General features: G+C 56.7%; 1 protein-coding gene across 1 annotated transcript; it reads left to right on the plus strand.

The window, feature by feature from the left end:
• Positions 1 to 1676: 1676 nt before the first annotated feature.
• EXOC3L2 (exocyst complex component 3 like 2) lies at positions 1677 to 23221 on the plus strand. The gene is made up of 12 exons (XM_082710673.1): positions 1677 to 1753; positions 5387 to 5925; positions 8758 to 9394; positions 11653 to 11764; positions 12880 to 12981; positions 13100 to 13200; positions 13426 to 13536; positions 15435 to 15570; positions 18607 to 18729; positions 19235 to 19390; positions 20226 to 20347; positions 22540 to 23221. Exons 2-12 carry the CDS (start codon positions 5403 to 5405, stop codon positions 22826 to 22828), a joined length of 2412 nt encoding a protein of 803 aa, XP_082566799.1. The 5' UTR covers positions 1677 to 1753; positions 5387 to 5402; the 3' UTR covers positions 22829 to 23221.
• Positions 23222 to 25384: the final 2163 nt, after the last annotated feature.

A 25384-nucleotide genomic window follows, 5' to 3' on the forward strand; every position in this document is an offset into this window, starting at 1 on the left:
CTATATCTCAATAAAAAATTAAATTAAGAAAAAGAGAAGGAGCTATCACTGCCCACAACAGACCAGCTGGTTCCAGCCAGAGCTACTCAGTCTCTTCTGATTACCATGTTCCACACTGACCTGCGGGAGGGCAGGGTGTCCTCGAAGCTCCTTCCCAGGGCTCATTGTCTTGCAAATCCAGTCCTTCCTTGATCTGAGGCCTTCAGACCTTGCAGTCTTAACCCCTGACCCACTTCCCCCAGCCTCAGTGTCTGCAGAACCCTTCCTGAGGCCCCGGAGAGAAGCAGGGATTCCTGAGCCCAGCCCCGACCCTAATCCCACACCAACCCCAATTTTGCCTAGGCAAGTGATCCCTTGTCCAGGCCTAACACCTGGGATGCTGTGCCTCCCTAAAACTTTAAAAAGAATCCTAATCCTGCATCTAACACCACCAATCCATTTGCAGCCACCCCACCCCCGCACCTGCCATATGCATCCCCAGTTTCCAGATTATAGCTTCTTAGCTCTAATCCATCCATGTGTGTGCCTGGTTAATAAATCTTTAGTGAGCACCTACTATGTGCTAGGCATGTATCTCGGGATATAAAGATGAACAGGGTAAGCAAACTCTGCTTTGAATTCCCATTCCAGTGGGAGAGTCAGAAACTACAAGGAAGGAACGCCTGGGTGGCTCAGTCAGCGAAGCATCTGCCTTCAGATCAGGTCATGATCTCGGGGTTCCAGGATGGAGCCCTGCTTCAGGCTCCTAGCTCAGTGGGAAGCCTGCATCTCCCTCTGCCTGCTGCTCCCCCTGCTTGTACCCTTTTTCTCTCTCTCTGACAAATAAATAAATAAAATATATATTTCTAAGACTTTATTTGACAGAGAGAGACAGCAAGAGAGGGAATGCAAGCAGGGGAAGTGGGAGAGGGAGAAGCAGAGCCGTATGTGGGGCTCGATCCCTGGACCCCTGGATTATGACCTGAACCAAACAGATGCTTAATGACTGAGCCATCCAGGCACTCTTAAATAAATAAAACCTTAAAAAAAAAAAAAGAAAAAAGGAAAAAAAAGAACTCTACAAGGGAGTCAGAGAAATCTTATCATTCAAATTGAGGAAGGTGACATAAAGAAATGGACAAATGAGAGCCAGTCCCTGGGGGAGAGAGGGGATGGGGGAGGTTATGGAGAAGGCCTTCTGCTGCGCAGGGAAAACCTCCTTTGAGGAACGGATGCTGGAGCTGAGGTCAGGATAATGTCGAAGGAGGGAGCCCTGCTGGACCCAGGGACCTGGGACCGGGCCTTTCAAGCAGAGAGGACAATTCCAAAGTCGTTTCCAGTGCCACCCACTTTCCGCTTCTAATCCCAGCTTCTGGGCCAGCAGAACCTTTGTTCATGTCTCTTCTCCAGATTGAGGACCCCAGAGGAGAGTTCTGGGCCAGTGTCCAGCATTGGGTGTCTCCCCAGGGTGCCCAGGATGGTGTTGTCACCTTGGAAGGTGTGAAGAGCAGGCCGGGGGGGGGGGGGGGTTCCGGGGGAGGGGGGGCCGGACTGTGGCCTTGTCCTTCCCAGCCCAACCCCAGCTTGGCCTAAAAGGGCAGACAGATAAAGAGTCCTTCCCGCCCCTGGCCCCAGAGAGGGAGGGGTTTCCTGACAGGAAATTGACCTCCTCTAACCCCCCCCCCCCCAGTTCCAAGCTCTCAGCATTTCTGGCTCATGTGTCCTCAGGGCAGGACAGCAGTAGCAAGGACAGAGGGACTGCACTGAGTAGGAGGTAAGTGTGCTGGAGGAGGGGGGCAGGACCCGCATGCCCACCCCCCCATCTGGCCCCCCTGGGTTTGGGCTAGACGGCAGCTGTGGGGGGAGAGGAGGTGAAAAGAGAATGTGGGGTCTGTCCTTAGGAGGGTGAGCGAGAGGGCAGGAGGCGCGGGGAGCAGGGAAGAATTTGGGGACCCTGGGGATCCACAGAAACTTAGAAGAAGCAGGGAGAGCTTGGACCATTAACAGAAACCGGAGCCATGGCTGGGTCTCATGCCCTCTGAGTTCAGGTGGGAAGAAGGGCCAGAGAGGGCTGGGTGCTTTGCTCCATCCCCAGGAGATGGGGGCTTGGAGGTGGGAGAAAAGACAAGGCTGGGAAGGACAGGGAGCAAGAGATGGGGTTCCGAAGGAAGATGTGCATGAACTTGAAAAGGCTGATGACAGGATTTGCGGGGGGCAAGGTCTGGAGGAGGGTGGTGTGGTTGGGGTCCAGTGCGGACACAACGTGTGAGGACTGTTCTCGGATACAGACTTGGGGAATGGAGGTGCTGAGTTCTGCAAATGGGTCAGGCTGCCTGTGGAGGGTTTAGGGCTTTGGGGAAAGGCTGGCAGCAGAGGAGGAGAGGGAAGGGGGAGGGGAGGAGCCGGAGCCCAGAGAGGGAAGCTGGTGGCCAAGACATCCTGTGGGAGGTCGGGAGGCTGGGGGCTTGAGGGATGCCTCGGAAGTGAGTCAGGGGCCGGGCACCAGGAGGCAGATGAGGGGGCTGGAGGGGGCAGGATGTTGGAGCCCGTCTGCAGAGGCGGGTGTTGGAGCCAGGAAGGGGAAAGACGAGGGGGCCGCTTCTCAGAAGGTGCTGCAGTGGGGTCTGATGGGGTCTGAGGATGTTGGGGATGGTTGGGGGTATGGGATCCAGTCCAGAGATGGATGTAGCAGCCAGTGGGGGAGTGGAAAAACCCCGTTTGGGTAATGTTGAATTCTGTTAGAGATAAGTTGGAGCCCCCTATTTTGAGGGGAAGGTGGGTTTTGGGGAGGATGAGAGAGGCAGTGCTGGGGGACAATGAAGCCATTTGTGGGATGAAGCACAGAGAAGCCTGTTTGGAGAATGAAAGAGAAAACGGCGTGTGGTGTGTGTGTGTGTGTGTGTGCGCGCGCGCGCGCACGTGCGTGTGTGTATGGGGGTGCTAGCATCGATTGACCACAGCCCTGGGGGCTCCAGACAAGGGTTGCCATGGTGACTGCCTCCCTGGGGGACAGGGGACCATGGAGACTGGAGAGAGGCTTGAGGAACAACAGCTGAGGTCTGGAGGCTGAAGTCAGGGAAGAAAGAAGGGGGTCTTCACCCGGAAAGGAGATGCTCTTGCTCACAGCCCTGCCCACTCAGGGCCCCCTTCCAGATGCTCCACGCACCACGCACATTCCCGCCCAATCCCGACCCTGTCCCTCACCTGCTCAGAACCTGTCCCAGTTTGAAACAACCTGCATGTCTGGTGCCGGTGATAGGACAACGTGTGAACAGCCAAGAGCCAATGCGGCTTTGCTGTTGCCCAGCAGTGGAACAGTACGCAACACTTCAGGGACATCAACTAGAGCCACAGAGCAAGGCATGGCTCCATGTCACACGGCATGTGGCATGTGAGCCAAAAACCAGCTCTCAGACAGCAAGTTGCTGGATATGCATGGTGTGATTGCATTTAGAGAGAGTCGGAGACCACTGGAAACAATACATTGTTTCTGGCTACAAACACTATGCCAAGGCATAGAGTGAAAGTCGGCTTGGATGGGGATTAACATTCCGGATGGTGCTTTCCTTGGGAGAGGGCTAGATAATTCAGGGGCAGGGGAGGGAGTGGGGGGGCTTTGGTGCATCTGTAATGCTTGATTCTTTAAAAAAAAAAAAAAAAAAAAAAAGTCAACCTGAACCAAATAGGGCAAATGTTTGCATTAGATGCTGCTAGGATTGGAGGCACAGGGGTGTTTGTTTTCTAAATTTTTCTGGATTTCTGAACATTTAAACTATTTCATCACTTTAAAAAGTGCCCTTCCGTGGCTCCCCAGTGTCCTTGGGAAATAGCCCAAGTTCCTCCTCATGGCCCTTCGAGGCCTTGCATGGCCTGGTCTTAACTGATCTCTCCAGCTTGACTCCTCCTCACCCACAAGGAATGAGGTCCTTCCCTCCTTCATTTCCTGTTTAGCACCCATTCATTTCCTGAGCGCCAGCCCTGGGAGCTAGGGACACAGCAGTGACGGAAACAGCCTGACCCTGTCTTCTCAAGGCTTCACAGTCCGGTCTCGGGGACACAGACTCATCCCCAGACAGTGACGACTCAGGTTGGACAGGGCTGGGATGGAAGAAATCCTGAGGGGGCTGACTTGACTCAGCCTGGGCATCAGGGAGGGCTTCCTGGAGAAGGGGGCTTTGGAGCTGTGTCCTAAAGCGGGGAGAACAGGTTTCCTTGTAGAAGGATCTACACAAATGCTGACACCTGGAGGAGCCCGGAGCAAGGAGGAGGAGAATGTGGGAGAGCACTGGTGAGGGCACAGCTGGCAGGTGAGGGCAGCTGAATTTTGTCCCACAGGCACTGGGGAGCCATGCAAAGTGAAGAGAAGGAAAGGGAGCAGGTTTATGCTTTAACAAGGACCTCAAAGGTGGGCTGAGGTGGGGCAGAACAGGAGCCCGGAGACCAAGGAGGAAGTGGGGAAGCCAGAGGGCAGAGGGTGCTTGGACTGGGGCAAGGGGCCATGGAGAGGGTTGGAGATGAGGGACTTAGGAGGTGGGATGAGCAGATCTTGGGAGACTTCAAGCCCCAAGAGGGAAGAACTTGTGCCTTGGCCACCACTGTTTCTCCACTGCCTTCACCCGGCGAATACCTAGTAATTTTCTTTTTTTGGCAGGGGGAAGGGTAGTAAAATATGCATAATATAAAACTCACCATATGAACCACTTTAAAGAATACAATTCAGGGGCACCTGGTGCATTCACAATATTGTCAACTACTGTGTACCTCCAGAACTTTTTCGCTTGTGAAAAGGAAACCTGTACCCATTAAGCAGTCACTCCCCAGCCCCCTTTCCCCAGCCCCTGGCTCCCACTCATGCTCATCTCCTTTCTAGCTCTACAGATTTGCCTGTTCTGGACATTTCCCAGGAAGGTTTTCCTCAAGGAGTGAACAGGGTGGGGTAGAGTGGACAGGGGTGCTGGTGGGACAGGGGAGACGAGGCGGGTGCCCATGTGTGTGACTGGCCGTCTGGGGAGATGGTGGAGCCTGAGTCCCTAGGCAGCCTGTGTCCTTCGTGGGCTGTGCCAGTTTGGGAAAGACGCTTCCCCTCTCCAAGTCTATTTCCTCATGGGGTGGGTGGGTCCACAAAGATGATGAAGCCTCCGGGCAGGGAAAGGGTCTGAATGCCAGTGCTTGGGGTAGGGGGGAAAGAGCCCCAGCCCCAGAATCAATAGGTCTGGGTCCAAATGCTGAGTCACTGAGCCACTGTGGGACCTTGGGTGTCATCTGCAGAACGGGCATCATAATAGCACCAACCTCATGGGATCGGCAAGTGCTCGGACCAGGCTCCGCACGCAGAGGCAGGATTACCAATCACCAACACCCCACCACTGCCGTCAATCCCACTGAGGGTCTGTTATGTTTTCCCCAGGTCCCCGCCTGTCAAAATGCCCATCCTGAAGAATCTAGGGGTGGCCGACACTAAGGTGCCCCGGGCGGGGACCCTGCCCCTGAGGTCCTCTCGGAACCCCTTTGAGGAAGTTCCAGGATTGGAAGAAGAGGAGGTTGGGGAGCTGGGGACCCTGCCCAATGGAACATCTTGTCGCCGCCGCGCCACCCTGGAGAAGCTGGCTGGCCTAGCCCCCTTCCGGCTGGGCTGGACCCCTGGCCGGCGGGCAGGCAGCCCCGGAGATGGGCAGCCCCGCTCCTTCCTGGGCCGCGTGCTGACACCAGGGATACGCAGGAGCTCGGCAGACTTTGGTCTCCTGGCCAGGCTTCAGGGGACCCGAGCCCAGGGCGACGAGGAGGCGGCTGGGGAGGCTGCCCGGAGACTGGCCTTCCTGAGACTGGGACGCGGACCCAAGCCCCGTCGTGCGTCCCTGGCTGAGAGGGTGGTGCCCGCCGGCGAGGCGGCCCCTGAGCCCCCGCCCAAGGTCCCCGAGCCCCCAAAGATGAAGGAGCCTCTGTCAGGTGAGTCGGGAGCCCCTGCTCAGACCTGGCCTCCACCTGTGACCCTATCTCCATTCACTTCTCCAACTTCTGCCCACCCCCAAGTAGGATACCAGTTCGCCCCCTGCAGTCCCCAGCCCCATCACCGAGCCAGGCTCCAGCTCTGTCTCCACACCCACCCCCAATCCATCCCACTCACTACCCACCACCGGCTTCAACCTCACCCCCATGTCCTGTGATAAGCGAATCACCAACTTTGGTCCCATCCCCTCCCAATTCCTTCCAAATTTAACCTCCAGGCCATCTCCAACCTTGACCTTCTGCCCCTCCCTAACCTCCATACCATACCCCCCCCACTTCCCATCCCCAGCCCCAACCCTAGCCTCAGACCCCCACGCCCACCTCAATCTCCTCCTTCACCCCCAATCTCTTCTCCTTCTCCGTCCCACTCTGAATCCTAACCCTAACTCCATCCCAGTCCCAAACCTCAGCCTCCACCTTCAACTTCATCCCTACCTCAACTCATCTCCAAGCTTCATCTCAAACTCACCACCATGCCTAGTGCCTACCTTCCACCACATCTGCCGACTGCGTCCCCCAAGGCCCGTGTTCGGGTTCCCAGAGCCGCTGCATTAAGCAAGTCCCACAAACCAGGTGGCTGAAACTGTCGAGATCTAGTTTCTCAGTTCCGGGGGCTAGAAGTCGGAAATCAAGGTGTTGCGGTGGGTCCACACACGCTCAGAAACTCAAAGGAGAGCCCTTCTTCCTCTTCCTGCACCTCTGCACCTAACGCTCTGCCAGCTAACCTGGGGGTTCCCTGGCTTGTGATCACCCCACTCCCGTTCCTTCGTCGCCAGGGGGCCTTCTCGCTGTGACCTCACAGCATCTCTCCTCTGTGTGTATCTGTCTCTGTGTCCAAATCTCCCCTTTGTATAAGAACACCCATCACACTGGCTTGGAGGCCACCCCATGACCTCATTTTAACTTGATCACCTCTATAAAGAACTTGTCTCCAGATAGGGTCCCCATTCGGAGGTACGGGGTGGGGGGTTAGGACTTCACACATCTTTTTTCTTCGTTGGGGGGGCACGCGGTTCAACTCAAGACATCACCCCTGTTTGTACCCCCAGTGTCTTCTTCAATGCCCTTTTGGTTTCCACCCCACACTTACTCCAACCCCATCAGCTATCTCCACCTTGGGACACATCCTCGTGCTTACCCCAACCCATCCCTTTGTCCAAACACCATCTTTAACCATCTCCGTGCCCAACGCCAGGACAACTGCCTGCCCGCCGGGCTGTTGCTGTCCCGCCTACAGCTGCAACAGGGTCCCCGATTTAGTCTCCCACCCAACGCCCAGCCTCGGCCCATCTCAGCACCGACCTTCAGCCCAACCCCAAGCTGGCCTCCCCCTTCATTCTTTTTTTTTCTTTTTTAAAAGGCTTCCTGCTAAGCAGGGAGCTGGATGCGGGGCTCGATCCCAGGATCCTGGGATCACGACCTGAGCCGAAGGCAGACACCTAACGACTGAGCTACCCAGGTGCCCCTCCCCCTTCATTCTTAATCCCATCTCCACCCCAACCTGGAGTCCCCATCCAAACCTCCCATTCCCAACCTCCACCCACGTTCTTGGTCCCAATTCAAGCCCAAATTTCATCTTCAAACTCATATCCATCTCTACCTTCTTTTCCTGCTCAAAGATCATATAAACCCACCCTCGTCTCCACACCCCCTCAAACCCCAGATGTCATTCGCAACTCCTTTCCTGTCCCCTCTGTAGATGTCACCCCAACCTCACCCTCATCCCTTCCCTCAGTCCCATCTTGATCCCATCTCAGAGGCCCCCAACCCTAGCTCTGCCCCCACCTTCATTCGCCCCCATCCTCACTCCCAGGCCTCCTCCCAGGCAAGCAGCCTCAGCACTGGGGACCTCAGGAGAGCCCTTTCTGTGCACCCTCTAGGTCCTGGCAAGAGGCTATTTCAGCCCGGGCTCCCTGGGGACTGGGAGGGCACTTCAGGGAGGTGACGAGGGGGTGACTGGAGCCCCCGCCTTCTGGAAACGGATGGGCAGAAATAGCGCTGGCCAGGAAACAGTTTTTCTGCCAGGGAGGAAGTGGAGGGGGGTGGAGGTGTCGGGGGTAACCCTGGGCCACCGGGACCCTCCCTTTGCCTTCACTCAAAGGCCTCCCAACCCCATGGGGCTGGCTTTTGGGGGAGTCTCAGGTCACCCCCACAGCTATCCCATCCCCCAGAAGACCCCATCACTGGTCTTGCTAACCTCTCCCCACCTCCAAGCCTCCACTCTGCCCTTCTCATCCACTGCTTCTCTCCACCCTCTCCCCCTACCTGCCTCGGACTCTTCCCCCCCAGCCCTCCCATTGCCCAGATCCCTTCCTCTAGGTCTGATGCCCTTTTCCTGTCCTTGCCCCTCAAATATCCTGACCCCTTCCTATATCATAAGCTACTCACCCCTCTGCCCCCCCCCTTCTGCCTCAATCCCTACCCCCAACAGGCCAGACTTCTCCCCATCCTCCTCCCCCTCCCATTCTCTTCTTAGTCTCCTGATGCTACTCTGGTCCTTTGACCTACTTCCCTTATCCAGACACCTATCCCATCGCCCACCCTCCTCTGTCCATCCCTAACCATCTCCTGTCCTCTCCCGCAGGTCCTGGCCCTCTCCCTCTTGCCTCCCTCAACCTGCCCCCCCTCTCCCGACCCCCTTCCCTCAACTCGTTCTCCTGGAACGTCGCAGGACTCCCTTCTAGGCCCGTCATCTCCCCCTCCCCACACCCCCTCCTCCCCCAGCCTGCCGGCCCGCTTCCCTCCCCCTGACCTCCGGCTCTGCCCCCACAGTGCTGGAGATCCTGAGCCTGATTCAGCAGCGCGAGCTCGCGCGGGCCGACGAGCACATCTTGGAGCTGGAGGCCGAGGAGCTGGCGTCGTCGGGGGGCAGCGGCGCGCCCGGGCCGCCCGGGCCCGAGGGCACGGGCGGGGGCCGCCGGGCGCGGGACGTGGCGCTGCTGTACGAGGCCCTGCAGCGCGAGCTCTGGGCGCTGGTGCGCGAGACGCTGGCGGGCCCCGGGCCGGGCGCGGGCGCCGGGGCGGGCGCCGTGGCGCAGCTGGGCCAGGTGCTGCTGCAGGAGGAGGCGGCCGACGGGCGCCGGGGGCCCGGGGCCGCCCGCAAGCTGCGCGCCCGCTGGGCGGAGGCGGTGGGGCGCGCGGCGCGGGAGCGCCTGGAGGCGGCGGCACCCGGGGCGCCAGGGGGCCTGGCGGGGCAGCTGGAGGCGCTGCGGGCGCGGCTGCTGGAGGACATGGGCGTGGTGCGGGGCCGCCTGGCGCCCGCCTACCCCGCCGGCCTGGGCGCCTTCGGCGTCTACCTGCGCGGGTACCACGGCGCGCTGGCCGAGTGGCTCGGGGCCGCCGCCCGCCGGAGGCTGCCGCTGACCGACCGCTACGCGCTGCTGCACTGGCACAACCAGGTGTACCCCAGGTGAGGCGGGGCCGGCCACCCCAGGTGAGGCGGGGCCGGCCACCCCAGGGTCGCCCAGAACCCCCCCCCCGCCCCCCTAACACACACTCCCTCAGCCCTGGCCTCTTCACTTGCCAAAGACCTTGGAACCGCTGACTCTTCCGTCCTATAGAATCCTAAAACCGTTGACCCTCCTGGTCCTCGGCAGGGGTGACATGGACAATCTGCGCCTCCGAGCGCTGTCCACCCTCCCAGTGCTAGAACCTTAGCGACATAGGGCCTTCCGGTTCTAAAACCTCCGCACCCTGTAGTCTGAGAGCCTTAGTCCCACGGACCTCAGCCTCAACCCCACTTCCGCCCTTGGACTTGTAGCCCTGCGCCCGCCGCTTCCAGTCCTAGAATTGGGGCACTGGTGATCCTTCCAGATCTAGAACCTTTGCATGGTGGACACTTACACCCCTAGAACCTTAGCACTGTGGACCTTTCCTGTCTTAGAACTCAGTATCATTGCACTCCTGCATCCTTTAACACAGGGATCCTTCCAGTCCTCTGCACCGAAACATTGACAATCCGCTCATCTGGGCACTGTCCACCGTTCCCCCCTAGAACCTTAGTGATATCAGTCCTTCTACTTCTAAAACCTCCACACATCCAGTCCAAGGAGCTCAGCATCCCAACACTCCCACCCTTGGAATCATAGTGCTGGTCACCTTTCCAGTCCTAGAATCTAAGCATCGTGGATTCTTCTTCTAGAAGGCTTGCATTGTTATCTTTCCATTCTTAAAATCTTAGCACCATGGACACTTCCAGCCCTACAACCTTCACATCACTGACAGTTAGACTCCCAGAATCTTATCAACATTGACCATTGACCCCTCCAGTATTAGAACCTTAACACCTCCCAGTCTTCCAGACTTGGACTCTATTAACACCAGTGGCCCATTCAGTTCTAGAAGCTCAGTGCTTCGACCCCTCCAGGCCTAGAACCTTCCCATCATTGACATATATGCTATTAGAATCCCAGTACCGTTCACCCTTCTGGTCTTAGTATTTAGCACTGTTGATGGTTCTCAACCTAGAATGTTCGTACCATTAAACCTTCCAGTCCTAGTACTTTAACACCACTGATTCTTAAATACTAAAACCTTAGCACCAGCATTCCTAAAATCTTGGCATAGTTGACCCTCAGAATTCTAGAACCCTTACATGGCTCTCTATCTTTAGATCCTAGGGCATTAGCCCTGTTGATTCTTCCAGTCTTAGAACTTGAGCGTTGACACTTTCAATCCTAGAACCTTAGCACCAATGAGACTTCAAATCCTAAAGCTTGGCCCCACCCCCTCTTTAGAGCCTAGAACTTTGACACTGTGGATCCTTCCAGTGTTAGGACTGGAACGCTCCTGGTCCCTTGAATTCTGTAACCTTAACACTTAGAACCTCAGCACCTTTGATGTTCCCAGTCCTAGAATCTTCAAACTGTGGAGGCTTTTTGGATCCTAAAACCTACCCATTTTTGTGGGTAGGGCACGGAATATGATTAGCCATGACTGGGTCACCTACGCAGTCAGGCGAAAGGGGAGCTGGTCACACCCAAGCCACATGTCGGCAAGCGAGTGGGATGGGTGGTTCCTCAAAGTCATCCTGTTGTCACTGGAAGAATGGGAAAGCAACAGCTAGTGACATTGACTTCCTAGATCCCTGCTGGGAATATGTGTTAAGGACACTCTCACACCATCTATGAGAGAGGGAGGCAGGATAGGGAGTCTGGAGAGCTTCCTGGAATGGGAGGGTGGGAGTAGGAAGATAATGTTTCTGTCTGAGAAGATGCCACGGACCAAAGCTTGGGGTGTGTATGGGTGGTGGTGGTGGGGCTAGGGAGAGGGATGGTACCACACAGGTTGGGTGTGCTGAGGAGTGAGGAGTGTGGCCTAGACCGAGGAGACCTCCAAGGCCGGGTGAGGTGCTGGGTACAAGGAGTGAAGGTGGGAGGGAACTTCTGTCTGGTGAAGCTGATCATGGCCGAGATCTCGCGTGCCAGACCATCGAGCTTGGACTTGACCCCTGCAAGTCTTGCCCGGACACCATTCATCAGGGAGCTGACTCAGAGAACTGGAGCCAGGGGAGCAACCATTCCCAAGACTTCCTTTGAGGGATGAGCAAAGCCAGTCCCTAGAGAGGAAGGGAGTGGCCCAGGGTCACAAGCACACTGGGTGTGGAGGGGTTCAGTTGCCCAGATCCCCCTCTCACAGACCTCCCTGTCTCTTGTCCCCCACTCCCAGAGAGGTCCTAGGGCTGGTGGACTTGGTAGCCCTAGAGAATGGGGAGCTGGGGCCCCTTCTGTCTCCCGGCACCCTGCGGGGCTTGGAGGACGAATGCGTCACAGACGTTAAGGTACTGGGGGACTTCGGAGCAGGAGGCACTCTGCAGGGAGGGAAGGGTTGTACTGGGGTTGGGGGCCCCTCCTCTCCTCCTTTCCCTACTCCCATTTCCCTTTTCCCTTTGTGGATTCTGAGTTCTGCCCCAAAGACACTGAAAGGTAAGCCCACACGGATCACTTCTGTCTCAGCTTCAGCTCTGTTCACCCAAACACCCAGCCAGGCATAATAGAGCAGCAATAAAGTATCAACACATCGAGATACTTCAAATCTTAGAGGAAGCGTCAGTCACAGAAGCTCGGCTCACAGTCCCAAAGACCCCCAGAAGGAGAGCATCGGCGCGATCTCTTCACCCAGCCAGGGCAGAGAGTCAGCCTGGTTAATAACCAGTCGGCAGAATGGTCCGGCCCAAAACACCCAGCCTGGCCACCTATTTGCCAGTCCTGCCTCAGCCAAAGGAGTCCGAACCTTTGTAACCTGCGAGCCTAGAATCTTAGACTCTGACATAACTACATTCTCAGATTCTCTGAAGGGAACAGGGAACATGGGACCAGAGAATCAGAGATGCATAAACCTTAGAATCCCAGACCAGAATCTGACTCTTGAACAAATTGTTTTGCAGAAGCTGGGGAGCAGAGCCTTAGGGACCATCAAATAATAAGAGAATAGACCCTCAGACTCTCTGGCTATCAGATGAAGGAAGCTTAAAACCCCAGACTTTTTTTTTTTAATTTAAGATTTTATTTATTTATTTGAGAGAGAGAGAGAGAGAGGGTGAACAAGAGAGAGGGGGCAGAGGGAGAGCAGGCTCTCCGCTGAGCAGGGAGCCCTATGCAGGGATCTCAGGATCACAACCTGAGCCGAAGGCAGCCATTTAACTGAAGGAGCCACCCAGGTGTCCCAAAACTATGGACTCTTAATATCAAGCTCCAAATCAGGGGGTAGGGATGCAAAGGGCTGGGGAAGTTTTCTGATCCAACCTCCCTCCTCAGCCTAATCTTTGCAAGCTCACAAATAGAACTGAGATATGCTTGGGGCTAAGGCGTGGGGACCTTGGGGTGGGGGAGGAAAAGAGGGAGAGGCTCCCAGGTGCCCCTGACTCCTGCCTGTCCCCCCACCTTCCCACTGCAGGCTCAGACGCGAGCAGCCCTGCTTCGGGTGCTGCAGGAGAATGAGGAGCACTGGGGGAACAGGGAGGACCGGCCCAGCAGCTTGGCCCAGGATGTGTGCGAGGTAGGGGGTGGGGAAGAGGAAGGAGAATCAGTGGGAACAGTGCCCCCTGTGGGAAAGCAGGACCTCCCCCCTCCTCACCCCTTCTCCTCACCCCTTCTCCTCACCATGGACCACACAGCTGCTAGAGGAGCACACGGAGCGAGCGCCCCGCATCAGCCAGGAGTTTGGGGAGAGGATGGCCCACTGCTGCCTGGGGGGGCTGGCAGAATTCCTGCAGAGGTACCGAGGGCCCCGGTGGGGGGGGGCGGTGCTGGGGCGCAAGGCTGGTGGGGGTGGCATCAGTACCCAGGATCCAACAGAGAGAGGAGATATGAAAGAGAACCAAGTCAGGACTGGCAGGGGCGCATCAGGAAGGATCCCAGGCTTTGCCGGGCTGAGTGCCCAGCAAGAGACCCTCCTCCAGCAGTGCTCCATCTGTCATGCCCTCCCCTTCTCTGTCACCAGCTTCCAGCAGCGGGTGGAACGATTCCACGAAAATCCGGGAGTTCGTGAGCTGCTACCTGACACTTACATCAGCAGGACCATCTCCCTGGTCAATTGCGGGCCCCCACTGAGGTGAGAGCGCCCAGCGTGTGTGTGCAATAGGGCAGAGGGTCAGTGGTCACGACCAGCTGAAGCGGGGTGCCCAGTTCCTAGGCAGGGATCCCAGAGCTGGTCCAGAGCGACAGGCACATGGGACCTTGGAAGCATAAAACCCTAGGGAGTCCTGGAAAGAACCTCAGCATCACAGAGCCCTAGAATTATGGAGTGATCAGAACACTGGAGTGTTCTAATTATAGGAACCCAGAAGCCAGACTCAAACACTCTAGGAATTACAGATTTTTTTTTTGCCTTTTTATCTTATTCTCCTTTTTTATTAACTTATTTTTCGTGCATTTGAGAAATCGGTAATGCATTTCCATGGTTCAAAATTGGAGCTACAATAGGGCATACAGTGCAAAGCCTCCCTCCTACACGCTCCCCACCATCCTTATTGCTAGGGTCTGCCATATCTTTGCTGGGGTTTTTGATATATTTACCTGTAAATATGTGTAAGTAAGTGTATGCATACATTTGCATACTTCATGCATATGCATATCTGTGCACATTCATATACATATTTTATATTTCATATGCACATTCCATATATATACACAGGTAAATATATTTCACTGTGTGCATACATAGTATTCCTTTTCCCTTAAAAAAGAACTCCACAAATGGCAGACTACTGAACACATTTTTGTGCCTTTTCCCTTAACAGGCTGGAGACTTTCCCGTTAGCATGTGGAGTTCCCACATTTATTTCCTTGTAAAACCTGAACTGTGCTCCACTGTTTACATACAGCACATATCTACTGTCCCCAGTGAATAGACAGTCGGTTTCACCCTTTGGCAGAGGAAAAACCTGTCTCACTTGTCAATTCCCAAAAAGGTGGGGACTCTCAGGGACCCATACCCAGAAGGGGGCCCGCTGGGATTTTGGAAAGAAAATGCCAAATTGCCCTCAGACCAGCTTACTGTCCTTTCAGGGATGGAGGATTATCATTAAGAGAAATGAGAAGGTGGGCAGCTTGGGTGGCTCAGTGGGTTAAGCCTCTGCCTTCAGCTCAGGTCATGATCTCAGGGTCCTGAGATCCAAACCCACATCGGGCTCTCTGCTCAGCCGGGAGCCTGCTTCCTCCTCTCTCTTTGCCTGCCTCTGCCTACTTGTGATCTCTTTCTCTGTGTCAAATAATAAATAAAATATTTTTTAAAAAAAGAGAGAGAGAGGGGCACCTGGGTGGCTCAGTGGGTTGGGCCGCTGCCTTCGGCTCAGGTCATGATCTCAGGGTCCTGGGATCGAGTCCCGCGTCAGGCTCTCTGCTCAGCAGGGAGCCTGCTTCCTCCTCTCTCTCTCTCTGCCTGCGTCTCTGCCTACTTGTGATCTCTCTCTGTCAAATAAATAAATAAAATCTTAAAAAAAAAAAAAAAAGAGAGAGAGAGAAATGGGAAGGGTAGGGTTTTAGAATTAGAAACATTTTGATGGGGCACCTGGGTGGCTCAGTGGGTTAAGCCTCTGTCTTCAGCTCAGGTCATGATCCCAGGGTCCTGGGATCGAGCCCCACATCCGGCTCTCTGCTCAGCAGGGAACCTGCTTCTCCCTCTCTATCTGCCTGCCTCTCTGCCTACTTCTGCCTACTTGTGATTTCTCTCTCTGTCAAATAAATTAATTTTTTAAAAATTTCAAAAAAGAGAAATGTTTCGAATCCCATTCCATGGGGCTTCCACACACCTCCCCCAGCCTCCCAGACATACCCTGCTATTGCTTAGCCTCCAGACTCTCCCCAGAGCCCCTGACTTCCCCCAGCTCCCCCATCTGACCTGTCACCCCTATGCCAATGAAATAGAGTCCATTGAAGCCAGAAGAGGGGTCCAGGCAGTTGAGCTGAATATTGGCAGTCCCTGACTTTTGGCTCCTCTGATCCCCACAGGGCTCTGGCAGAGCGCCTGGCCCGGGTGGGGCCCCCCGAAAGTGAGCCGGCCCGGGAAGCAGCAGCCAGCGCGCTGGACCGTGTGACCCGACTCTGCCACCGAGTCCTGGCTGACCTGCTGTTCCAGGAGCTGCAGGTGAGTGAGGCAGGGCGCTGGTGGGATGGAGTGGGGGTGCTAGGACGGGGGCACCCCGCCAACCTGCAGTTCATTTTAGGCTATGACTCAGTGTTCAGGAAGCAGGCAGGGGGGCAGGGGGGCAGAGGGTGATGGCCTATTTGGGTTATTTGGGGGGGTAAAGGGGGGTGCAGGAAGGAAGAGAGGGGAGGATATGGTCAAGGGGAGGATGGAGAGCCACCAGCAGAAGGGGCCTTGGGGACTGGGTGGAGAGCCCCTCCCCACTGAGGCCCCCCAGATCCCTGCCCAGCCTCTCCTAGACCGGGAGCCCTATTTACCTCCGGCTCCTGCATGTGCCCAGAGGAAGCTAGGGTCTGGTGGGAGGTGGGTGAGCGAGTTCAGGGAGGGAGGGGGGAGTACCTGGAAATGAGACAGGGTTGTGTGTGTGCTTGTTGTAATGCACGCTCAACCCACATGTCCTACATCTCATCTCACTCAGAACAAGAGCCAAAGTCCTTGCGGGTGGTGGGGGGGGTGGAGCTCAAGTCCCTGGATGGTCTGACCCTTCCCTCCCTGACCTCACCTCCTCCCACCTGCCTCCTCACTTACCCCTCCCTGTTCCTTCACAGGACAGACCCAGTCCAGCACCTCTGCACTCGCTCATCTCTCAGTTTGGGCCCCTCTTCCCCCTCCCCTCTGTAGCCACATAGCTCCCCCTTTCCCCTCTTTCAAGCCTTGACTCAGATCAGACCTCTTCAGACCGTCCAGAGAGGAGACTCCCTTCCGCCCTCCCTGCTGTGTTTTTCTCCAAGCACTTAGGGCCACCTGCACTCTGCATTGGCCTCTGCTTTTTTTTTTTCTTTTTTCCCCCCTCCCCCAACCAGCTCCTCCCACCGGAATGTTAGCTTCTCAAGGGCAGGGTTTGTTGGAATGTTTCTAAAATAACTTTTTATTATGGAAAATTTCAAACATACACCAAAGTAGGCAGAATGACAGAATGGCCTCTTGGCAGACGAGCTCCAGCCAGTTATCCATGCCTGGCCAATCTGGTTTCACCTTTCCTCCACCCCCCACAACACCCCCCCCACCCCCAGATCCCCTACATCCTGCCGTCATCCATCAACACTTCAGCCTGCATCTCCAAAAGATAAGAAGTCCTTTTTAAAATGAACATAACCACAGTGCCGCATTCATACCTAACACAGGGAACATACTTCCTTCGGGTCAGCAAATAAATATATCATATAAAAAGTATGTTACATATATATGTTATAATATATATATTTGATATATGTATATGATATATTAATATCATTATATATAATGTATATATTAATATACATTAATAGCAAATGCCAGGTGAGTATTTATAGTCCCCTGACCTGCTCACGATGATCAAATGCTTGGAGTTTTGTTTGTCTTATTCTGTGCTTGTTCCCCAAGCGTTCTTCTCCGTGTGTCTCCAGCCACCCACCCATGGCTGACCCATATATAGGGCTCAGAGTGTTTGTTGAATGACTACATGGGTAGGTGTGTGTGTGAACGTGAGCAAGCGGGTGGGGGGGATTATGGGGATGCTGGGCAGTGGATACAGTCTTTGTTCCCAGCCTGGCTGGGCTGCTTCCAAATAGGGGGACCTGGGGCAAGTTACTCCTTGGGGAGTCCTGTCCTCTTGGGGTTTCTGTTTGCTCATCTGGAGAATGGGCACCGGATTTCCAGGCTTCTCGGGGGTGGCTGTGAGGAAGCAATGGGGTCGTGGCTATAGAGTGCTTAGCTTGGTCCTGGACCATGGGTACTGGCTGTTTTCTTCCTAAAAATACAGGGTTTGTAGCAAGAGCGACACTCCCTGAGCCAGGCTCTGCAGCCAGAGCATTGGCTCATTTAATTTACCTGCTTTTCTACAAAAGGCCCCATCCTGGGAGGTTCTGACAGCTGGGTTAACGGGGTTACCATGGGAATGGGAGAGCAGGAAGTGGGTGCGAGGTGGGATAGGACTTGCTGCAGACTCCATGGACTCCGAGCTGAGCCAGATATTCCCAGCACCTCACCTTCCCCAGGGTCCACCTAGACCACAGCGTCTTCCCCTACTGCCCCCAGATCCACCTCAGGGACAGACCCACTGCCTGTCCCAGCTCTTGGATCATGTCCAAGTGCTTCCCTTCTCTCCCCCCACAGAAATCCTAAAAAATCTATTATCTGGGTTGTTCTCTCCCTCCTCACCCATTACTCACTTCTTTCTCCCTTTTGTCTCCTTCCAGTCGCCCCCCCCCCCCCCCCCCCGCCAATTTCTGCCTCAGCCCCGCCCCTTCGGAGCATCAAGATCTCCCTAATGTATAAGCCTGGCCCTCTCTGTCTGTTCCCAACCTGCAGTGGCTCCCCAGTGCCCTCAGGAGGAAGCCGGGGCTCCTTACAGCCTTGTGTGCTCCAGCCCCACCTGCCAGCTTAGCCCCATCTCCCTGTCCCCTGTTCCAGCTTCAGGCGTCTGTGAAACCGAGCAGCTATACAGGACCCCTTCTTGGAAGAGCCCGAGCTTGGTGTGCCACCATGCCCTTGCTGTCTTGAAGTTATTAGTCATTTTGAATAAGGGCCTTCTGTTTTCATTTTGCACTGGGACCCTCAAATTATATAAATGGTCTTGCCAGCCACACTGACCCTCTTTCTGATCCTCTAACCTGAAAACCCATCTGACATCCCAGCAGCCTTCACACTGGCTCTTCCCGCTGATGGAGCCACTCCCTCGCACAGCCGACACCTGGCTAACTACCACCGTCCTCTGGGATCAGCTCTGGTGTCCCCTCCTCCAGGAAGCCCTCCTTGACTCAGCGTTGACTCAGGCACCCGCTCTGGGCTTCCTAAACTCCTGGATTCCCTCGTCCAGGCCCTGACCGCTCTGGGTCCATCTTTAGGGGATGGTCTGTTTCCCTTCCCGGACCGCGCGCCCCGGAAGGGCACAGCACAGCCCTGCAAGTCCAGCTCTCCTCTGTGGAGCTGCTAAGTGGAGAAAGAGGGTGGAAGGGAGGAGAGCTAAAACCATCCCCCCCATACTATCCCCCCCAGCCCTACTTCAACAAGCTGATGCGCAGGAAGTGGCTGAACAGCCCGGAGGCCCTGGATGGCATCGTGGGCACGCTGGGCGCTCAGGCCCTGGCACTGCGCAGGATGCAGGACGAGCCCTACCAGGTGTGCGGGTTTGTGGTGGGGCGGGGGGAGGGCTGGGCGTGAGAGTGGGGAGCCCGGGCGTTCAGCCGGGGGAGACCCCTTCGAGGCACGGAGCAGCTAGCTCTCTCCGGGTGCGATAGGCGGCGCTCTGCGCGGGGTCTGCGGGGAGGCAGGTGCGCGGGTGCTGGGGCCTAGGGTACGGCTAGCACAGAGCCGGGCCCCCTGGGAGGTAGAACTCCTGAGACTGGGGAGAGGGCTGGGACGGGGCATCCTTTGGGAGTCGGCAGGGTGTGTCGGCGAGCCGGTTAGGGGGCAGAGGAAGGTATCATCCAGCAGGACAGTGGTCACCCGTTGGGAGTCGGGAGGGCTGGTGTGGGGGGGGAGGCCTGGGGACGACGAGGGGTCGCGGCTCCCTGGGGGCAGGGGAGGTTTCCCGCGCGGTGCCCGGGGTGGGCGCACGGCGGGAGGCGAGCCGGGAGGGCGTCACCGGCGGCTAACCAGACCTCGCGTCTCCCTCGGTCCGCAGGCGCTGGTGGCCGAGCTGCACCGGCGCGCGCTGGTGGAGTACGTGCGGCCCCTGCTCCGCGGGCGCTTGCGCTGCCGCTCAGCGCGGACCCGCAGCCGCGTGGCGGGGAGGCTCCGGGAGGACGCGGCGCAGCTGCAGCGGCTGTTCCGGCGGCTGGTCAGTGCGGCCCGGGGGCGGGGGGCTCCGAAACCACGCTAAACCTGGGCTCGCGAGAACCCCCGGGCCCGAGAGTTGGGGCGGGGGCTTAGAAAAAGGCCTTACACCCAACTTTCAGTCCCCAGTGACACTTTGATCCTGGCCCTGCACACCTAAAACTTGGCTTGCTCCGGAGGGAGAGCTGGCCCCCCGGGCGCAAACCGGCATTGTGTCCCCTGTGCCTGGGGCTGGGGATTCCGTCAGTTCGGTCCTGCTAAGTGCTTAGGACCCTACCTGGCACAGAGCTCGCACTCCCTAAAACAGGGGCTGTTCTGAGCACACAGAGATGCTAAACACCAACAGAAACTCAAGATTCTGGCGTTTCGGATTCAAGAATTTAAAACGACCCACTCTTATTTGCACCCAGTTGTAATCAGCAGGACCGGAAGCGCTTCCTTCATCCGCATTTCCAGGACTTTCTAGTCTGCAGTACTTGGAATCGAGGGGGGCGGGGGAGTGGAATCGCGGGGAGGGGGAGGGTGCGTCATTTTATGGAGAAGGCAGGGAGGGAGACCTCTCACACAAGAACCCAGTTACCCCTAAGGGTCACCTTTTGAATACGACCACTACTAGGTTTGGAGAGATGTCCCGAGCCCCCCGTGATCCGCAAAACTGGGAATAGATACGTTTAGACTGGATTTGCCTCCACATTTCCATAGCTTCCAGGTCCTTCAAAATCTCTGATCACAGCTTGTCCTCTGCCTGGCTTTACGGAGAGAACAGAGGCCAGGAGGGGTGCGGTTTATGTGAAGGGGGACCTGGGGCCAGAGTGTGAGTCTGGGGCCTTCCCCTGTAGGAGTCTCAGGCCTCGTGGCTGGACGCCGTGGTGCCCCATTTGGCCGAAGTCCTGCAGCTAGAAGACACGCCCAGCATCCAGGTGGAGGTGGGGGTGCTGGTCCGGGACTACCCAGACATCAGGTGAGAGCCCCCCACCCCCCACCGCGCCGGCCTGGTCCCTTGTTGCCCGCGCCGCCGCCAGGCCGAGGACTCCCGGCTTTGGCATCCGTCCTGGCGTTTCCTGCTCTTGGGCGAGGGAGGGAGGCGGCGAGCGTGTCTGACGGCCGTTTCCTGCTGCAACCGGGCCATTATTAATACTATTTCCCTCCTTCTCCTGCCGCCGCCGCCACCAGGGCTCGCAAACAAACAGGCAGTCACAGGAAGCCCAGGGCAGGGGGGCGCAGGGCCGCCGGCGGCAGGAAGGGCCGGCCCAGCCAGGGAGCCACGGGGGACACGGGGACACGCACAGGCAAGCGGGGCGCACACGCACTGGGACAGCGGCAGGCGCCGCTCAGATCCTGGTGGACCATATCCTCTCCCTGGGACCCTCCCCTCGCGAGCCTCTCCCAGGGGGGATAATAGCACTCTTCTCCCAGGATTGCTGGGGGACTTCTCCATCCTCAGTCAACACCAGCATTGCCCGCATTATCCTACCGGACAGCAGGACCAAGACCAATGCTGGTTTCTTGAGTCCTTCTGTTGGACCTAAGGAAGTTATTTTAGAAAATAATATGCAAGTAAAAGGCAGCACTGTTCCAAGTGCTTAGCATCCTCTGAGGCAGGCGGGAATTAAGCAGATTACCCCAAATGCCACAGCTGGCCAGTGGCCAAGCTGGGACTTGAGCCCCCGTGGCAGGCTGGCTCCAGCTGATTGCACCCACCTGATCACTGCCTCCACCCCCACCTCCCCCACCCCCCGCCAAGGCAGATAGTGGTGACAGTCCTGGAGGACACTGTGCTTTTGCAGAGACAAAACCCCACTCCTCCAGGGAGTGAGGCCCCAGCGGGGTTTAGGCTTCTGGGTTGAGGAGACGAGGATTCTGGAAGCGAAGCCAGATGGACAGTTCTGGCTCTGGGCTGTGGGGCTCTTTGTCCTCGGGGAGTCACAAAGCCCTGAAGTCTTTGGGGGTGGTGGGAGTCCCAGCCTTTCTCCTGGATTGGGGTTTCTGACTTGGAATCTGCACTTGAACGCAAAGCTCAGTCTGAAAGCTCTCAAGCTTCTGGAATGGCTCCAAAGCCTGCTTTAGAGCCTGTCTGAGCCGGAAGGCTCTTGAGCCCCATTTTTGGATGAGTACATTCTGGAGCCGAGGTGATTCCAAACCAGGGATGTGGGGACATGAAGAGCCTGAGCTGCGTTTGAAGCCCCGGGGCTCTTTCTGAAATGGAAGTTCTGGAAATGACTGTTGGGTTCAGGCTCTTGAGTCAAAATGTGGCTGAGGGTCCTGGGGTGCTGGACCCACGATCTGTTGTGGAGATGGGGGTGAAGGGAAGGCTCGGCTATGTCAGATTTAAGGGCAAGGGTTGGAAAACAGAGTTTTGAGACAGAGTTTCTGTTTGAGGTGACGCCCCCGCCCCCCCAAGGTTAATTGGAGTTCTGGAGTGGAACTTTGGTTGAGCACGATTCTGGGGATGGCGTGGGAGGGTGACATGCGTGTCCCACGGGAACGAAGGTGCTGTCATGGATGGGCTCTGGGTTTGAGAGAGTTGAGGTCGGGTTTGGATACGGGCTCTGGAACTGCTGTGGTGGAGAAGCTTCCAGACCTGGCTTGGGGAGTGGGGAGAGGGGAGAGGAAGGTTCGATGGAAATGTGGGCGAGCCTTCCTGCACAGCGTCTGAGCGGCGATGGGTGGCTGTTGGAGGTGCGAGTGAAGATGAAGTGGGGGGTGTTGCTGACTCCAGAGCTTAAGCAGGTGTGAAGGGACCAGAAGGAAGCCCAGAAGCTGTGTGCGCGGAGTCGGGGCTGCAGACCGAAGGCTAACCGGGAGCTAAGACCAGGTGCTTAGGAAGCCACCTGTGCTGGGTGTAGAGGAGAGGGTTCTGGAGCCAGTAATGAGTGGAAGGATTTGGAAATGTCTGGTTAGCGACGCTCTGGGGGCTGTGCTGCTAGGAGGAGGGTCTGGGAGGACTAGAAATGGGGAGGGACTAGGGGTTGGGATAGGGGAAGGTGGGGGGGGGCGGCTGGTATGGGGAAAGGAGCCGGAAGGGGGCTTTAAAGGGGCTCCAGAGCTAAGGCAGGCTCTGGGACAAATGGGGGCCTGATGAGGTTCACAGGGGGGCTGTGTGCGTCTGGCACGGAGAACCCCGTGCACCTGTCCCTTCTTCTCTCCCCCCAGGCGGAAGCACGTGGCAGCCCTCCTCGACATCCGGGGCTTGCACAACACAGCAGCCCGCCAGGAGATCCTGGCCGTGGCCCGGGACCTGGAACTGTCTGAGGGGGGAGCCCTGTCACCCCCTCGGGACCGTGCCTTCTTCTCAGACATCTCCGTGCCCCGCCCGCCTTTCTGCCTCGGCCTCCCTCTCTTCCTGGGCCGCCTTCCCCTCTCCCGGGTGGCCAGGCCTGGTTTGGCCTGTCTGCCCCGACTTCGGCCTCTGTCTCCATCACGGCCCCCTACCCAACGCTGAGACTCTCCCAGCCCTCCACCTCAGTGCCCCCCATCTTTGCTGCTGACAAACTGCCCTCCAGTACGGGCTCCCTCTTGACTCCCTGCCTGGGACCACAGACCGCCCCACTCCCGCCCCGGTGTGGGGGGAATGGAAAGGTCCTCAGAGGTCTTGGCCACCCCTAAACCCCCCAGATAGAAGAGAAACAGGCCGGAGGGAGCAAGGACTTTCCCAAGGCCACGAAGCTCGTTCCCAGCACCAGCTCCCGGCCCAGTGTGCGGTGGCAGGCGTTTTGGAAGGCTCTACAGAAGTATCCCAGGCCCCCCCCTTTCCCCTCACCTCAAGGTCTGGCCCCGGCCCAACATATTAAGGAATGTACGATACTTAGAATAAAGAGGTTTCTATTTAACACAAGGAAGGGCTGAGTCCCCAGTGTGTGGGGGAGGAAGGACCGGGGGCAGGGCCCAGGGCCAAGGGCTTCTCACACGCCCGCCCGAGGCTGGGCTGGGGTCCAACTCCTGGGCAGGGCAGTGGAGGCTGAGGGAGGCCCCGCGGGCCAGAAGCGGGCAAGTTCATCCCCTTTACCCTCCGAGGCCCCCAGGCGCGGGACTCCCAGGCAGGCCCTCAGCCACGCTCGGCCAGGGTCCCACACTTTGTCAATCTCGAAGTGCCTCTCCCTGGTTTCTGGGCTTGGTGGTTCCTCCTTGGCACACCCCACCCCCCTCCATCCATCCTTAGCCGGGAAGCTGTGTCAAGAGAGGAAGGAGGTTGGGGGCAGGGCCGGCGGCATCCAGGGCGCCCTCCTGGGTTGATGCAGGAAAATCTCAGGGTGGGAAAAATTCCAGCCTCTCACCCACAGCCCCGCCGGATTCTGGTCCCCACGGAGACCTTGAGGTCACCTCCCCGATGACCCCTACCCCTCCGGCCTGGTTGGACAGCCTATGATGGATGCTTCCTGGGGGGGTATGTGCGTGCGCGCGTGTGTGTGTGTGTATGTGTGTGTGTGTTTCCCTGAGAAGTGGGAAGGAGGAGGCAGCCAGCGGTCAGCTCTGGGACTGGGGTTGCAACCTCACCCACATGTGAACTTAGGAAGGTGGGGACTCAGGACACTTGGAGCCTCTGGGCTGTGTGACCTTGGGCAGGAAGCTGCCCCTCTCTGGGGAAGCTCTTAACCTCTCTTTCTCCAGGGCCAAGGTGAGCCATTCACAGGGTCCCCCCTTCTCACTTCCACTGCTAAGAGGACACCTTCAATGTCACTGATGCACAACAGAGGAGAGGCAGAATGAACGACGGGTTGCGGTCTTGTAGGCATTTCACAAAGGACCTGTGGACCTCCGTGCGGCAGCATTCTTCCCAGATGTGGGTCCCCCCTTTACAAACAGCTTTATGGAGACAGGGTCTGCATGCCAGACCATTCATCCCTTTGAAGGTTCGATTCAGTCGCTCTCGGTATATTCGCCGAGTTGTACAAGCATCATCACGGTCAATGTTAAGAACAGTGTCAGCATCCCCGCCAAAAAAACCCTGTACCCCTTAGCCGCCCAACCCCCTCAGGCCCTGGTGATCACTGGTCCACTTTTTGTCTTTGTAGATTTGTCTATTTTGGACATTTCATGTAAGTGGGATCATAGAATACGTGTGTGTGTGTGTGTGTGTGTGTGTGTGTGTGTGTTAAGGACGCTTAGTATGGGACGAACGCCTGGACGGCACAGTGGGTTAAGTGCTGCGATTCACATCAGGTCGGCTGAGATTTTTCTCTCTCTCTTCCTCTCCCACTTATGCTCATGCTCCCCCCCTCTAAAATAAATAAAATATTTTTTTAAAAAAGAACACTTAACGTGAGATCTGCCCTCTTAACACATTTTTTAAAAAGATTTATCTGGGGGCATCTGGGTGGCTCAGTGGGTTAAAGCCTCTGCCTTCGGCTTGGGTCGTGATCCCAGAGTCCTGGGATCGAGCCCCACATCGGGCTTTCTGCTCAGCGGGGAGCCTGCTTCCTCTTCTCTCTCTGCCTGCCTCTCTGCCTACTCATGATCTCTCTCTCTGTGTCAACTAAATAAATAAAATCTTAAAAAAAAAAAAAAAAAGATTTATCTGTTTAAGTAATCTCAACACCCAGCGCGGGGCTTGAACTCATGATGCCGAGATCAAGAGTCACACGCTCCCGGACTGAGCCGGGCCCCTTGTGCGTAAGGTGGCCCATAGTGTTACCCTCAGGCACAGTGTTGCAGGGCGACCTCTGGAGCTCACTCATCTTGTATGACTAACCTTCTCTCCACTGAATGACTCCCCGTACAACCCAGCCCCCACCCAGGAATCACCCTCCTCTCCACATCTGTGCTTCGGAGAGGTTGAGAGAGCGCACAGGAGTGGAACCAGGCAGAATCTGTCCTTCTGGGACTGGTGGATGTTGCTTAGCAGAAGGCCCTCCAGCTCTGTCCTAATTGTCACAAAGGGTAGGTTAGGATTTCCTTCTCTTCAGCCTGGGAATTCGCCCATTGCTTGGAGAGAACCACATTCTCTTCATCCATTTGGCTGGTGATGGACGTGGGGGCGCTTTTCACGGTTTGGCTATTT

This window comes from Mustela nivalis (genome assembly GCF_964662115.1).
Source record: "Mustela nivalis genome assembly, chromosome: 18".
NCBI lineage: Eukaryota > Metazoa > Chordata > Mammalia > Carnivora > Mustelidae > Mustela > Mustela nivalis.